This window comes from Propithecus coquereli, unplaced genomic scaffold (assembly GCF_000956105.1).
Source record: "Propithecus coquereli isolate 6110/MARCELLA unplaced genomic scaffold, Pcoq_1.0 Scaffold108, whole genome shotgun sequence".
Taxonomy (NCBI): domain Eukaryota; kingdom Metazoa; phylum Chordata; class Mammalia; order Primates; family Indriidae; genus Propithecus; species Propithecus coquereli.
Window position 1 is genome coordinate 544469 of NW_012134747.1, and position 13868 is coordinate 558336.

At 32.8% G+C, this 13868-nt stretch overlaps 1 protein-coding gene across 1 annotated transcript in view; it reads left to right on the forward strand.

Moving 5' to 3' along the window:
- Positions 1-13868, forward strand: part of CCDC132 (coiled-coil domain containing 132) — a 139247-nt gene that overhangs the window by 9818 nt on the left and 115561 nt on the right. The window contains exons 3-6 of the mRNA XM_012647392.1: positions 9013-9135; positions 10272-10343; positions 12739-12792; positions 13624-13694. Coding sequence (XP_012502846.1) covers positions 9013-9135; positions 10272-10343; positions 12739-12792; positions 13624-13694 — 320 coding nt within the window. The remainder of the gene's footprint in view (positions 1-9012; positions 9136-10271; positions 10344-12738; positions 12793-13623; positions 13695-13868) is intronic.

Below are 13868 nucleotides of genomic sequence, written 5' to 3' on the forward strand. Positions count from 1 at the left end.
TCAGTGTGGGTTCCTCTCCCCTCGTTTTTTTCAAATGGTATTATCCTTAGAAATTATTTTGAAGCTTGGGTTTTAAAATTAGTGATATATATATATTGCATAGGAAATGTTCACAATATGTTACTAGGTTTAACAAGTAAGCTACCCTTGAGTTTGGCTTAGGTAGGTGCTTTTTGAACTTAATTTATGCTATTTAAGTAATCATTGTAAATACTTGTATGAAAAAGTTTTTAAACATTGACTTTATTTAATAGCTCTGCCTCACTCGTAAGTATAAGTATTAATACAACCTTTTTAAAAAAAGATATCCCTGGTCTTCGGGAATGGGTCCATTTCTTTTTCTAGTCATACATAATGTCTTTTGAAGTTGGGACAAAGAATTGAGATTTCAGTGGGATTTTCAAGAATGAAATAGGTTAGCTTGGGTTGTGTTACATGAAAAGGTTCTATTATAAAGGATAAGTAGGAGGAAAATATTAGGATGAATCATATGAAATGACTATTTACGTTTAAAAGGTCAAATATTGGCAGATTTTATGTGGTTCAATTTATTAGAAAAGGGAGGATAGTAAGGGAGAACTGAAGAAGGGCATGTAGGTGTAGCCAGAGGGTATTGTTTATTTTATTTTTTATTTTTTGAGAACTATATAAATTCAAAGTGGGAAGAAACTTTAGAAATTATATGGTACAATTTCCACGTTTTATAGACAAGGTGACACCCATTTTAAGAGGAGGGATGTGAGTTAAATTGTGTATACTGGAAATTTGGAATTTTGGTGGATAAAATAGTAGAAAAAGGTAGAAAAAAATTTTAAGATTCTTTTCAGAACTTGCTAGAGGAAAGAAAACTTCGAGACAAATTTCAGGGATCTTAGTTTAAAAGTTGAGTGACAGGGTCACTGGTGCTCGAACGTTGCCACGCATTAGAATAGCCAGTATTCAAACCATAACCCATTCCAGTGAAATCACAATGTCAAGGTGGAGCCAAGTGTCAGCAATTTTTAAAGATCCCCAGGTGATTGCAATGTTGAGCCAAGTTTGGGAACCACTGGCCAAACTGACAACATGATCAAGAATAGAGAAATGGGAAGTTTAGGAACTATTCTAGAAAAAATTTCAGAAGTTTTACTGACAATTTTTGTAGGATAAAGTAGAATGACCTGAAATTCCAATCTTGAGAAATGTATTCTGTTATATTTCAAATTAGTGGAATTTTCATATAGAGGAAAGGATATAAGAAATTAGATAGTATATACTGACTAAATTTTTTTTCCATTTAAATGTGAAAGATTTTTTTACTTAATTGGTTATAAGAATTATGAATTAAAGACCAGTATTTATTGTAATATATGATAGTCATAATAGCCACAAGGTTATTAATCATAGAACTTACTGAGACTGTGTTTGAGAGTATTTGTTGAACCCTGATTAAAAAATAAAAATACCAGTATTCAGAACCTTATAAATCTACGTCTAGACTTCTAATAAACACTTTCCATAGTGGCTTCATATTACAAACCTGAGAAACAGTACTGATAGTAATACTGTTTTATGAATTTTTACTGAAATACTGCCTCCTGAGAGTATTCTTTAAGGATAAGGTTCAGGTTTTTTTTAAGGTCTTGATTTAATTAATTCGTAAAAACAAATAGGACTCAATTAAGTTTACTATTAATGTGATTAGGTTTACTATGCCTTTGTGTTTTTTCATGAAAGTAAGATATAGGATGAGGCAACAAAAGGAATTTCTGTTGCAGTCAAAATTTGAGAATCTATTTATCTAAATATAAGAAGGTATTTTTCTTTTTATATTTCATCCATTCAACAAATATTTATTGAGTGCCTACTCTGTAGCATTTCTATTGTATAACATTCTAGGAGTTTGGGCAGAATGTTTTCTTTAGTTTCAAGTACTTCTGTGAAATCCGATGAACAGATTTGACTTGACTTCTTAGCATCAGTGAAAAGAATTCTAAAACCACACACTAACTGCAGTGCCTAGTTTCCAGAGCATTGCCAAGTATGTGGAAAGTGTGCTGGAGTAACAGTCAGGAGACCTAGAGTTTTCCTTAAGTGCTTGTGGCTAACAATATTTAGCTGTTTTCTTTTTAACCATTAATGAAATTATGCTTCTCACGTCTTCATATGCTTTGAGACTCCAAATCCTTCTTTCATGGCAAAGCATTTAAGATCATTCATAGAGTACATTTGGCAAACATTTATGAAGCCAAGCAGTTACTAATCGTCGAAGATAAAAAGAAGTATGAGAGTCTATTCCTCCCTCAACTGTGTGGGGAAGACGAGCAAAAATAGATAATTGCAGAGTAGCATAAGCACAGTAGAGGTATGTACAAAGGTACGCACAGTGGTAGCACAGCTAGGAGAGGAGTAGGAGGAGGTAGAAGTGAGTGCAGGGTCTTTTAGAATTGGTGATTAATTTCTTTCAGAAAGATTACAGGTTTATGGGGTGAATTGTTGAGTGGAGGCTGGAGACCAGGATACTGATTGAGAAGATAAGAACATGAGGTAAAGGAAGTGGAGAAGAGTTAAATTTGGGGGACATTTTATAAGCAGCATTTAGGATTGAGGATGTTATTGAATGTGGAAGGCAAAGGAAGCTGTGGAAGGCACTGGGATTGAAGGTGCTGTGGTGTCTTTTCTCAGAATAGATGGTATTTCTTCTTTAGAGAGAGGGTCTGATGAGATGTTTGAAAACTAAAGAAAAACAAAATTAAAGCATACACGCTGGATTTTTCTCTTTGCATCTCAATTTGTGATAGTGTCTTTTCTCCAGTGTTAGCCCTGAGAGGACAGGCGCGTGGCACACAGCTCAGTGTTCATTGAAGTTGAGAGATATTTTTAAAGATAGCTTTTTTTTTTTTTTTAAATGATGTCTCGAGCTGTTGTCTCTGTTTTCCTCTTCATAGAAATAAATTCAAGAAAATATTTGATAAAAATGTAACAACGTCCTGAACTTGGGTTAGTATTTTTAACCACCGAACCACCGAATAAGAGAAATAAATAAAAATATTTGGCAAAGTACCAAATGAAATTTTTGCTAATTTTGTGATTTTATTTCAGTTAATAACTCAGTAAATTTCTGTGAATAAAATCAGTTTTTACTCATGATCTGTTTCTTTAAAAAGAAAATATATGTAAACTTTTATTGTATAGAGAGTGATTAAAATACATTATTTTTTATCCTTTAATTGTGTTGTAGAGCAGGATTAAAATAATGCCATACGGTAACTTTTTATAAAAATTTTCTGTTAATCGCTGAAACCTTTCAAATTGTAACCTCACCAGTATTCCACTAGGTGGCACTGAAAGCCTGAAGAAAAATAGGGTAAGCTTTAAAAGCTATGTTTTATTTAAAACACATACACAGAAACTGATGAACCGGCCATCTTTGATGGATTATTATTGTTGTTCTAGTGGGATTTTAAGAAAATGTGCCATTTCCCCACATAATCAGACATCTGGCAATTCATTATAAACTTATGTGGTATATGGTTTTAGGGTATCTGTGATCTTGAAATAGGTTTTGAATCCTGTTTCATTTGGAAACAGATCAAACCTATTTCTGCTCAGTGATTTATGACTTATGTAATACTGATTGAATATTGAAAACTTCATGTTTTGTTCTTCCTTTCAGCTCTGTATAGATTTTGGTGGCTAAACATTTTTTGCTTTCAATTAGAGCTCGAATGTGATGTTAACTTTGGTAACATTATGGCTTGTGTTTTTAGAATTTATTGTAACAGAATAGCTGTTTTATGTTGACCAATGAAGAAATGCAAACAGCAAAAAAAATCTTTGTTATGATTTGTTGTGGAAAACTCAGATTCATGCTTTACAAGGTCGGAATTTCTCCCCCTTCCCCCCAACACACACACACACACACACACACACACACACACACACACAAAATACACTTTGCCATCTAGGTATATAATCAGGTATATAATGTGAACTGTGGTCTAATAAGCTACGTACAGAAAGGGGAGTTGGTTTGCATTTCGTTTTTATTCTGTAAATTTTCTGTAGAGTTTTGAAACCTGACCTATCAAATGAAGATTTTTGCATTCATCTTTTTGTTTGAATAAAAACCTGCTACTGAAGATTATGAGTTTTCAAGCTGTTCTTGGGTTTAAAAATTAGGTTAAATTACTTTCAAAATTGAAGAGAATCTTGAGTTTAATAATGATAAGGAAAACTGTTAAGCTGTCATAACTAACTTTTTACACTCATAAAAGTGAATAGAATTGAGGGTCCTGAACTTGGGTTGGTATTTTTAATTAGTGTGGTATTTTAGATAATTTGAAAGTAGTGGTTAAATACAAAATCAGTAGTCTTTTTTTTTTTCTTCTGAAACTTGAATACATTCCCTTGAGAGATGAACTCTTAAGTGGGAGATTGCTTTGTAAAGATATAGTCTAGTTCCTTAGAAACCATAAATACACTGGAAATGTTTTATAACACCTCATATTTGAGGGCTCAAATTGTTTTATAGACTTGAATTCCCAGTTCTCATAAAACCTTTTGTTATGTTGAGAGGAAAAGTGGCTTGGCTAAATTAAAGATGTTGACTTAAATTTCTATTATGATTGTTTTTCTTCATTTTTCATAAAGTTACATTTATGATGTACATTTTTATGTGTGTGTTCACGTAGCTTTATCCCAGAGATGATCAAAATAGAAAAATAGGCTAGGTAGTATTATATGCAACCATATGGTGTGGTGTGACTGCTGGAAAAAACAGCCTCTAAAATATTGAATAACTTCTTTGTTGTCTGCCACTTTCCTAAAATCCTGCTTGGTTTATTATGTTAAGAAAATATTGACTATTTATGTTTGATATAACATCTGGGACAGTGCTTTGTGTTAAGATACTTTACTTTTAGTAAAGGAAAATATGGTTCTAACATATATAAAAACATATTGGATTTTTAAAAATCTCAATTGTTACATTTTATTGCCTCTTGGTGTATGTGCAGGCTTTCCCCTGAAACATTTTTCTACCCTGCTGTGAGCCGTCCTTTATTGCTTGAACCTGTTGTATGCTTTCCCGATGTAACGTTTTCACTTACGCTTTGCTTTCTATTTGTAACCCTATTCCCCTAATTTCTTATATTTGAAATTCTGCCTATTCTCATAGTTTCCACGTGTTGTCTCTTCATCAGACGTGAACTCACCATCCTTTGATGCCTTTCATTTTGTTTGTACGTCCTTTAAGTTTTACCTTGCATTGTTGTTTTCTTATTCATCTGCTCATTCCTATTAGTTTGGAAACTATTTGAAGGAAGAGCTGTATTTTACTCATTTTTGTTCCCATATGACCTAGTATGGGGAATTATTACATAGTGGGAATTTAAAAAAATTGTTTGTTAAATGGAATTATATTGACTGGGAAAGGTAAGGTTTTAGAGTTTTGAAAATAGGCAGGTTAGTTTCTAATGATAGCATGGGAGAGAGATTTGGTTTGTTCATTTTTGCCTTTTGTGCTTTTGTTTTACCCCCTCTGCAGTTAAATTCATTAACTGTAGGTTTTCTCCAGCTCTAATTCTGGGATGACATGGATGTACTTATTTTAGGTGGCGTTGATTACCATTGGGAAGCAGGTTGTGGCATATTTGATAGTCTGTAGTTGTTGACAAATTATTTTTGCATTTTCAAGTTTTACAGAGCATTTATACCACTATTAATGTTAATATGTACTTGTTAGTTACTTACCATGTGACACAAAATTTACTGTAAAAATAAATTCTTTCAACCATGTTACTAATATAAAAAATTTGTTAAGACTGAAATATTTTACCCTAAATTTAGCTCTTAAATATATAATATTATTGTAACTTTTTTTTTCTTAAATTGTGTTTTAATATAATATGAGGAATTTCATTTGGTATTTTTTCCTCCTGGTTTTACCTTTTAATTTTTTTGTAGGAAATTTTTTGTTCATTTTGTTTATGTAAAATTTTGCCCCATACCTATGTATTGGCTTGCCAAATTGATTCTGTTTCAGGTGAAGAATTATGTATTTTTGTGTATCTCTAGTCCTAGGAGATCAGTTTATATTAAATTATAGAGTAATTCGTGTTAAGAATATGCAGTCTGGTTGTGTCTGTTTATTTTTCTAATTTACATGCATGAAATATTCCTAAATCATTTAACATTTAATGTTATTTCTAGTTAGAAGAAAGAAACCTTTTATTAAGAGTTTGTGGAAAATTTTGGCTATCAAAACAAGAACATATTGTCTTTTCCTTTCATTTTGTCCTATATTCTTTTTTTTATAGTATTGACTATGTAAATTAATTTTAGTTTGATCAGTGATTGTTATCTACAGTGTGCCTTGGCACTACGGAGCATGATGATGGAGAATAAGGAGAAATCTCAGTTCTCAGGAAGTGTGTAGTATAATTGAGCAGGCAGCTCTAACAGCGATGAAACATTTAGAGCATGAATAGGTAGAAGCAGATTCTTACAGACTGTCAGTGCAGTGGGACTAAAAAGAATACGGCGGTCTGGATTCCAGTCTGAATGGAATTTGTCTGAATGAGTTCAGATGTATATTTTCACATAGGAACTACCAAATTGTCTGAAAGGAGAGGGTATTGTATAGGTATATAGTGTTACAAGGGGACATTTTTTTGGATTGAATTCTATTTTGTATGCTGCATTTCTTTTTCTGCCTTTCTAGGTTTTATTCCTCTCCTAAGTCCAGGTTTCTTATGCTTAGAGTGTCATGTGTTCCATGTCAGTTCTTGGAAATTATATGGGTTTGTTTGCTCTCTGTGATATTAATTGCTTAGTTTTCTAGGAAAGAACAGCATTTGACCTTTTACATACCTATACAGATTGTGCTCTTTTTACAGATTCATTGCATTTTTGAAATGTACACTGGAGAGATATTTATAAATGAAATCATGTTTTCCCTTTGGCATTCTTAATAACTTTGGATATTTGTTTCACTGCCATTTGAAAGAATGTGTGTGTATATGTATATCTTTCACAGGAGACAAAAGCTAGGAATGAAGAAACTAAGTTGCCAGGTTAATAGAGTGCAGCTAAAACCTAAGTGTCTGATACTATATGGAGAATCTCAGCATGGTATTATATGTCATTGGCATTCATACGTTTAAGATGAAAGGACTCAGTTATTGCAGTCTATTTGAATTTTTGGCATGGCTCTGTATCTGATATTTTTTAATCTTAGCAATTTTTGTAATCTTCAGGTTTTTTTTCTTGAATGGTATCAACTGCATTTATTTGCTCATGGTGCTACAGAATTCTTAGGGAGCAATATTGCCACATTGTCACTTGGGCTTTATTCCCTCCCCTAGTTTGTGGCATTTGAAGCTGGTATTTCAAATGCCTGTGAACTTTTAGGGAAGGAGATTGCCAGGAATTTCTGACCACTTCTTCCATTTCATGTCTCACTGTCATTTCATATTCCCATGGGATGCATGGAGGTTGCCTGTTGATAGGCAAGTTGGGAACCTTCCCTTCCACAAGTGGTGTGGGTTTAATCCAAGTCTGTGCATCAACACCACTGTCCAGGGTGCTAAATGGATTAATGTGTTATAGATAAACCTCCACAGATGTGCAGCTCTCATTGTTAGGACCCTGGATTTCTTACCGTACTCATAGTAACTAATTGCATGCTGAATTGGCGATGGCCATATCTTTGGCTTTTTTTCATTAGTGTATTTTATACATTAGCTTGATACTGAAGAGACATTGTCTTTTCCATGCATTTTTGATTTTGTAGTTTTGATTTTTGTATGCCTTTGTCTTCTCTTTTAAATGTATTGAATTTTTAAATTTAAAGCAGTTAACTATTCTCTTGAGTTTCAGATTTAGTTCTAATTTTTTTTAGCTTGAACTTACTAATAGGGGATAATATTATAGTTAATAATTTTAAAAATATAAAATATAAGTTAAACTCTAAAAGTTATCCAAACTAGGCTCTTTTTATAAGTGAAAAATATGCCCTGTAATAAAATAATCTAGAATATCTCTATTTGGAAAATAATATACTTCAATTGACCAGATAATTTTTGTGTATTTAATTAGTATTTTTGTTAAGTATTATTTTAATGACTGTAGAATGATTTTAAATTATAATTCCTTTTCGTGTACATAAATGTATTTCAGGTTAAGTTGAATAAAAAAATCAAATGGCTCACTTGTTATATGTCTATAATAATGTCTTAATTAACTAGAGTGGTAGAGGAGAGGATACCTGAATTATTAAAATTTTCTGGTTAACTAAAGGTTTATCCAATTATGCAGTGAAATTGCGTAGGATAAGGATGCTGACATTAGGGTTAGGAATTTGTCTGTCAAGCTCTTTTTCATTGTATAAATCCACAGAAGCCCCATTCTGTATCATTAGAAAGAGGGTTTTATAAAATACAGAATTTTAGGTTCATGATCAGATCATTAATGGCAGCATCAGTACCTGATGAAAGAAGCCTCATAGGATTACAGAACTAAACTTGTTTGAACCTTTTCTGGAGCCAGTGTTTTTTGGCTGAGCACTTAGATATTTTAACAGAGTTGGGTGTCTGCTGCTCAGGGTTCCAATGCTTGTGACTCAAAAGTCATTGAGGTGTTCTTCCTTTGTTAACTGTGGTGAGGCAGATTTTAGAATGTTGTTAGATGGCAAGATGTATCTATCTGATATGTGTGTAGTTAGGTAGTCACTTTTTTCCCTTTTGTTAAATTTACGTTTAAATTTTTTCAACCTTGTCGATACACAAGGAATTGAGAATAAAATCTGAATTTCAAACTGGCTAGTTTTTTTCTCCAGTAGGTGAGTTAGATTTTAGTGTTTGGCTATATCCTAATGTTCCTTGAATTTTTCTGGTTTCTGTTAGTTTGTATTCTTGGTTAGAACGGTTCCCAGAAGATATGTGACTGTTAAGATAGATGATCATTTATTTTCATGCAGATGGAATTTTAAAAGCTGCAAGTACTATAATTGTGACTTTTTTTTTCTTAAAGGAGGAATTCAGGGAACTTCGAGAACAGCCATGTGACCCTCAAGCTGAACAAGAGCTTATTAATAGTATTGAAGAAGTATATTTTTCTGCCGACTCATTTGATATTGTTAAATATGAGCTGGAGGTAAAAAAAAAAAAATTTCATCAAAATATATTTAAAGCCCATTTTGTTCAGTGACTGAACTTGTGAGATTTGAATTTTTGGGTGCTTTTATATTTTTTTGGTACCAGAGCAGGTCTGTGATTACCACATTGTGATTAAATGAACTGTGAAAGTTGTTTAAAGTTGAAAATATTTTTTTAAAATGTAATATCGAGTGCAACTGTAGAATATTGGTGAAGGAAACATTTCCGTATTTTTGATTTTCAACTGTTAGCATCCAATGTGTTAGTATACTGTTTCTATCATATTTTATATTAGCAGAATATGTTTAGAAAAGCTCTGAGACTTTTAATCATGAATGTGTATTTATATCATTGTTTGGTCATGATAAAAATCCCTATGCCATATTGTTTATAAGACTGGCATTTAAAATTTATAGGAACTTCAAAAAAAGTCAGAATAGTAAAATTTGTTTTTAGACAAAACCAAATGCAGTATGCATTCAAACTTTATGTGTAGTATGTACCAAGTCAGTCAGTCCCCAGCTCATTTTGAAGTTTCATCTGTCAGTTGATTGGGACTCAGTTGACTGAGTCTGTTTCCCTATGTACACACTGGTATGCATTTTTTATTAGTTTCCCGTACTACCTTCTGAACAGTGATGTATTCCAGAATGTAGTCCGGCAACTGTCACTGTCACACTGTAGTACTTACCATTCATAATATTTTGGAAGGGAAATCTGTTTTTGAGTTCTGTCATAAACAAGTAGGGATATATCTGTGACTGGTAGAGTGGGGATTAAAGTTAGGGACTTTTCTCACATTCTCCTATTACAGGTCATGGAAACACAGTGTCTCTCGGCCTGGGGCCCAGGAGCCCCAGTGGTAGTGGGGATTCTTGGAGGGTGGAGCAGCAGCAGTGGAAGTAGCAAGGCTGGGTGAGGGATGGAACCAGAAGGTTGTATGATAAAAATATGTAGGCTTTTGTGGCTGGAGTCTATGGAGGAAAGAGGGGAGGACAGGGAACATGGAGGGTAGTGGGATGTGACAGTGTTGTGCATGCACAGATTGTGGTTCACTAGTCAGAGGTGTCCAGGTAAATGAAACCGAAAAAAACAATTTATTTTTTATTCTTCATTTATGAATTTTTTCTGTAGAAGCTTCCACCTGTTCTCAATTTGCAAGAATTAGAGGAGTACAGAGACAAATTGAAACAACAGCAAGCTGCAGTAAGTAAAAAAAAAAAAAAAAAAAAAGAAACCTACATTTCTTTCAGACAAAACTGTAAATGAAACAACAGAGAGTGTAATGTTTGCAGATTTATGGTTTTAACTAATATATTAACATATAAACAAATCCTGTTATTTAACATGACTTTGACTCAAATGATACATTTACATTAAAATTTAATGCCCATGGTTTTCCTTATGTTAATTTGATAGATTTGCTTCTAGAACTTGGAATTTTCTCTCTGGAATCTTAAATGTGATCCAAGAACTTTGAACTTTTTTTAGATTAGTAAGTACCTTTAGGCTCCTTGTCATGCATGCATGACTTTCCTACCATAGTTTTGTAATGGAGTATTCTTATATCAGAATAAAGGTCGTCCCCACTTCTATTAAAAGTTGAAATATTTCCAAAGAGAATATGAGGCTACGATTCAGAAAGTCTGAGTTGTAGTCACTATTTAATTATGACATTGGGCAAGTCATTTAACCTTACTAAGTCTCTTTTGTTCTATTTGCAAAGTGATAGATCAGGTCTGTGATTTTCTCTAATGCTATAAAATTCTGTGATTCTATAGTTTTCTCATGTTAGTCCAAACTCACTTTATGAAATTCAGACTTAACTGTAGAAGATGAATATAGCATGTGATCTTACTAGCTTTTTTCAACTAAAAAAAACAATAAATTTATCTATTTGAGTTTCAAATATGATTTTTAATAATGTATCTGGCAAAAAAAGGAAGATATTCCTTTCATTCCTTCTCTTTTCTATTACACCCAAAAGTCTCAGTGGGGGCTGGGGTAGCAGTGGTAGTGTAGGGCAGGCTTGGGCAGGGGAAGGAAGAGACTTGAGTTCTAGAGGTTTGTGTAGTAGAAATGTATTGTCCCTTTGGAGAATTAGATTTCAGTGATTGGTGGCATCTTTTACCTTCTCTTGGCTTCAGTGTGTTTAAGTAAGTACTCTTCCATATGTGTACTTTATGTGATAGTATTCTTTTGGGAATGAGCCCCACCACAAGGGCTGTGTAGCATAGTGGCCTTTGGAATTTGATAAACCTAGGCTTGAATCCTGGCCTTGCAACTTACTAACTGTTGGACTGTGGGTGAATTACTATTACTTTTAAGATTGCTCATCTGGAAAATGAGAAAATATGGCACTCATCTTGATGGATTGTCATGAGACTTAATTGAGATAATGTAGGAAAAGCACTTAGTACACTGCCTGACACATCATAGACTAACAATGACTACATTGTCTATTTTTTTAACCCAATTTAATAAAATTAGGTGGGTTTCTGTCTATGTGCATTTATACAAATTCATATATGTCAAAATTACTATGATACAAAGTGAGAACTTACTCATTTCATTTTCTTACTCGTGGCTCCTATTTGACTTTTTCTCATAGAGGTTGTATTATCTTAATTAATCTATTACTAGACCTATGGAATCTTTGGAATTCTTAAAATGATATTTAGGATTAGCCTTGGTATTTCTTCATTAATCGAAGTCTCAAAACTATTTAAAGTTTGGTTTCCATAACCTTAATGGAATTCCTCTTTTCAGACAAAAACAATGAGTCTATCTAGAAATTAATTCGCATAATTTGAAAGATGTTTGAAGCAGATTAAGAACACATGAAAGGATTAATGCAGTAGTTTAATGTGTGTGCCATATTTTATTCTCAGGGATAAGGGGAAAGGAAACCAATTTTGTTACTTGAGCACTCACTAAATACCTTCTGTGTGTCATGCTTCATGCTAGATGTAGAATCTCTGTCGTGTAATTGACAGGGGCCCCGAAATTGTGGATTAAGGATCTCACGTTCAAAATCATTGTAATTCTAACTTGGATACGTTAGCATTATTCATGGAATTGACCAAAAAAACCTCTTAGATATCGTCATAGCATTCCAAAAATTCATGTGTTTTCAACTTTTCAGAAGTAGCAGACCAAACTACTTGTCCTCTTATGTGGTATAAAGAATCTATGGGGTACAAGCAAGTTCTCTCTTTCCCAGATATTATCTCCATAAATTCATTTGGTTAAAATTTTGCCTTAACAAATTCATCTTTTTAAATCAAATCCTATACCCTTAAAGATGATTACACTTTTGTGCATGTTAGTTAAATCAGATAATGATACTTATATTATTAATAGTAATGATCATTTTTTCAGTTTCTATTAAGGACCAGGTGCTGTGCTATGTTCTTTATTATACTACCTCTTTTACTAATTTCATAGCCTGGGGAAGTGCATATGGCCATAGCATGCCAATATCTAGAAGTTATTTGAAAGACCTATGGAATAGTCTTGCAAAAATTTAAAGTATAAAAATGTAATAGGAAGCATGAGGCTTTTTCTTTTACTTCCTTTGTTTGATTGCATGTTCTTATAGGTCTCTAAAAAAGTAGCAGATTTAATCCTTGAAAAACAGCCTGCTTATGTAAAGGTAGGATGATATTTGTTATTTTTTATAGTAAAATTTAAAAAATGATTGAGTGATTTAACTTGAAACTGTTGAAGTACTGCAATTCTGTTTATAGTTCCCTAGCAACATATTGACCCTATTTGGTGTGTGGGTGTATGTGTAAATATGTTTTCCTCTTTCATTTGGGAATTTACCAAACTGAAGAAGTGAAAAGTTTTTATATATGATTCTAAAGTAATCTTTTGGTTTTTTCAAGCTTTAGAAGAGCAAGTGAAATTGCTTCCTTGAACTTTGTAACAAGCAGATAGATCAGCAATAATGACCATTAAATGGCAGTATAACAATCTGTGTGTCACGCTATAAAATATGATACATTTGGAACTGTCTAGCTGAATCTGTGTTTTCATCAGAAAATCAGAGCCTTCAGAATCCTTTGAAATGTCTACCAGTATTCAAATGAAGGCATTCATTGTCAAAGCATCTTAGTAAACAGAAATCATATTTGTCATATCCTTAATTACTTCGCGATGTTCTTTTTAGGTAGAAACATTTAAACAGATATATTATTTGTATTTGTTTATTCCTGTCTTAAAGAAGTTGGCTCTAGATTTCCATACGAGCAATACTGACTAAATATTTTGTCATCTGTCATTGTAAAAATCAATTGAAAGTAGTCATTTTAAATAATTTTGTGAAAAATATACTAACAATTTTTTAAGTTCAGGTATTTTTGTTGCTACTTCATTTCCCAAGCAGGCTTTTCTTTGAAAGCCACTAAGAGTTTTTGTTAGAGTATCATACGAATGAGAAGGAAAAATAGAATGCCTCAATAATAACCTTATCTTTCCATAGGAACTTGAAAGAGTTACCTCATTACAGACAGGTCTTCAATTAGCTGCTGTTATCTGCACAAATGGGAGAAGGTATTGCTTTTGATGATAGTTTGTTCTTTAAGCTGGGAAATATTTTAAGAATGACTATGAAATCATTGATAATTGATTTTTTATTATGGCTGTGGTTTCTAGAGTATCATTCATTAAGTGAACATAACTCTGCACTAAGAGGGTTTGTGGGAAATATCTTTAAATCTACTATGG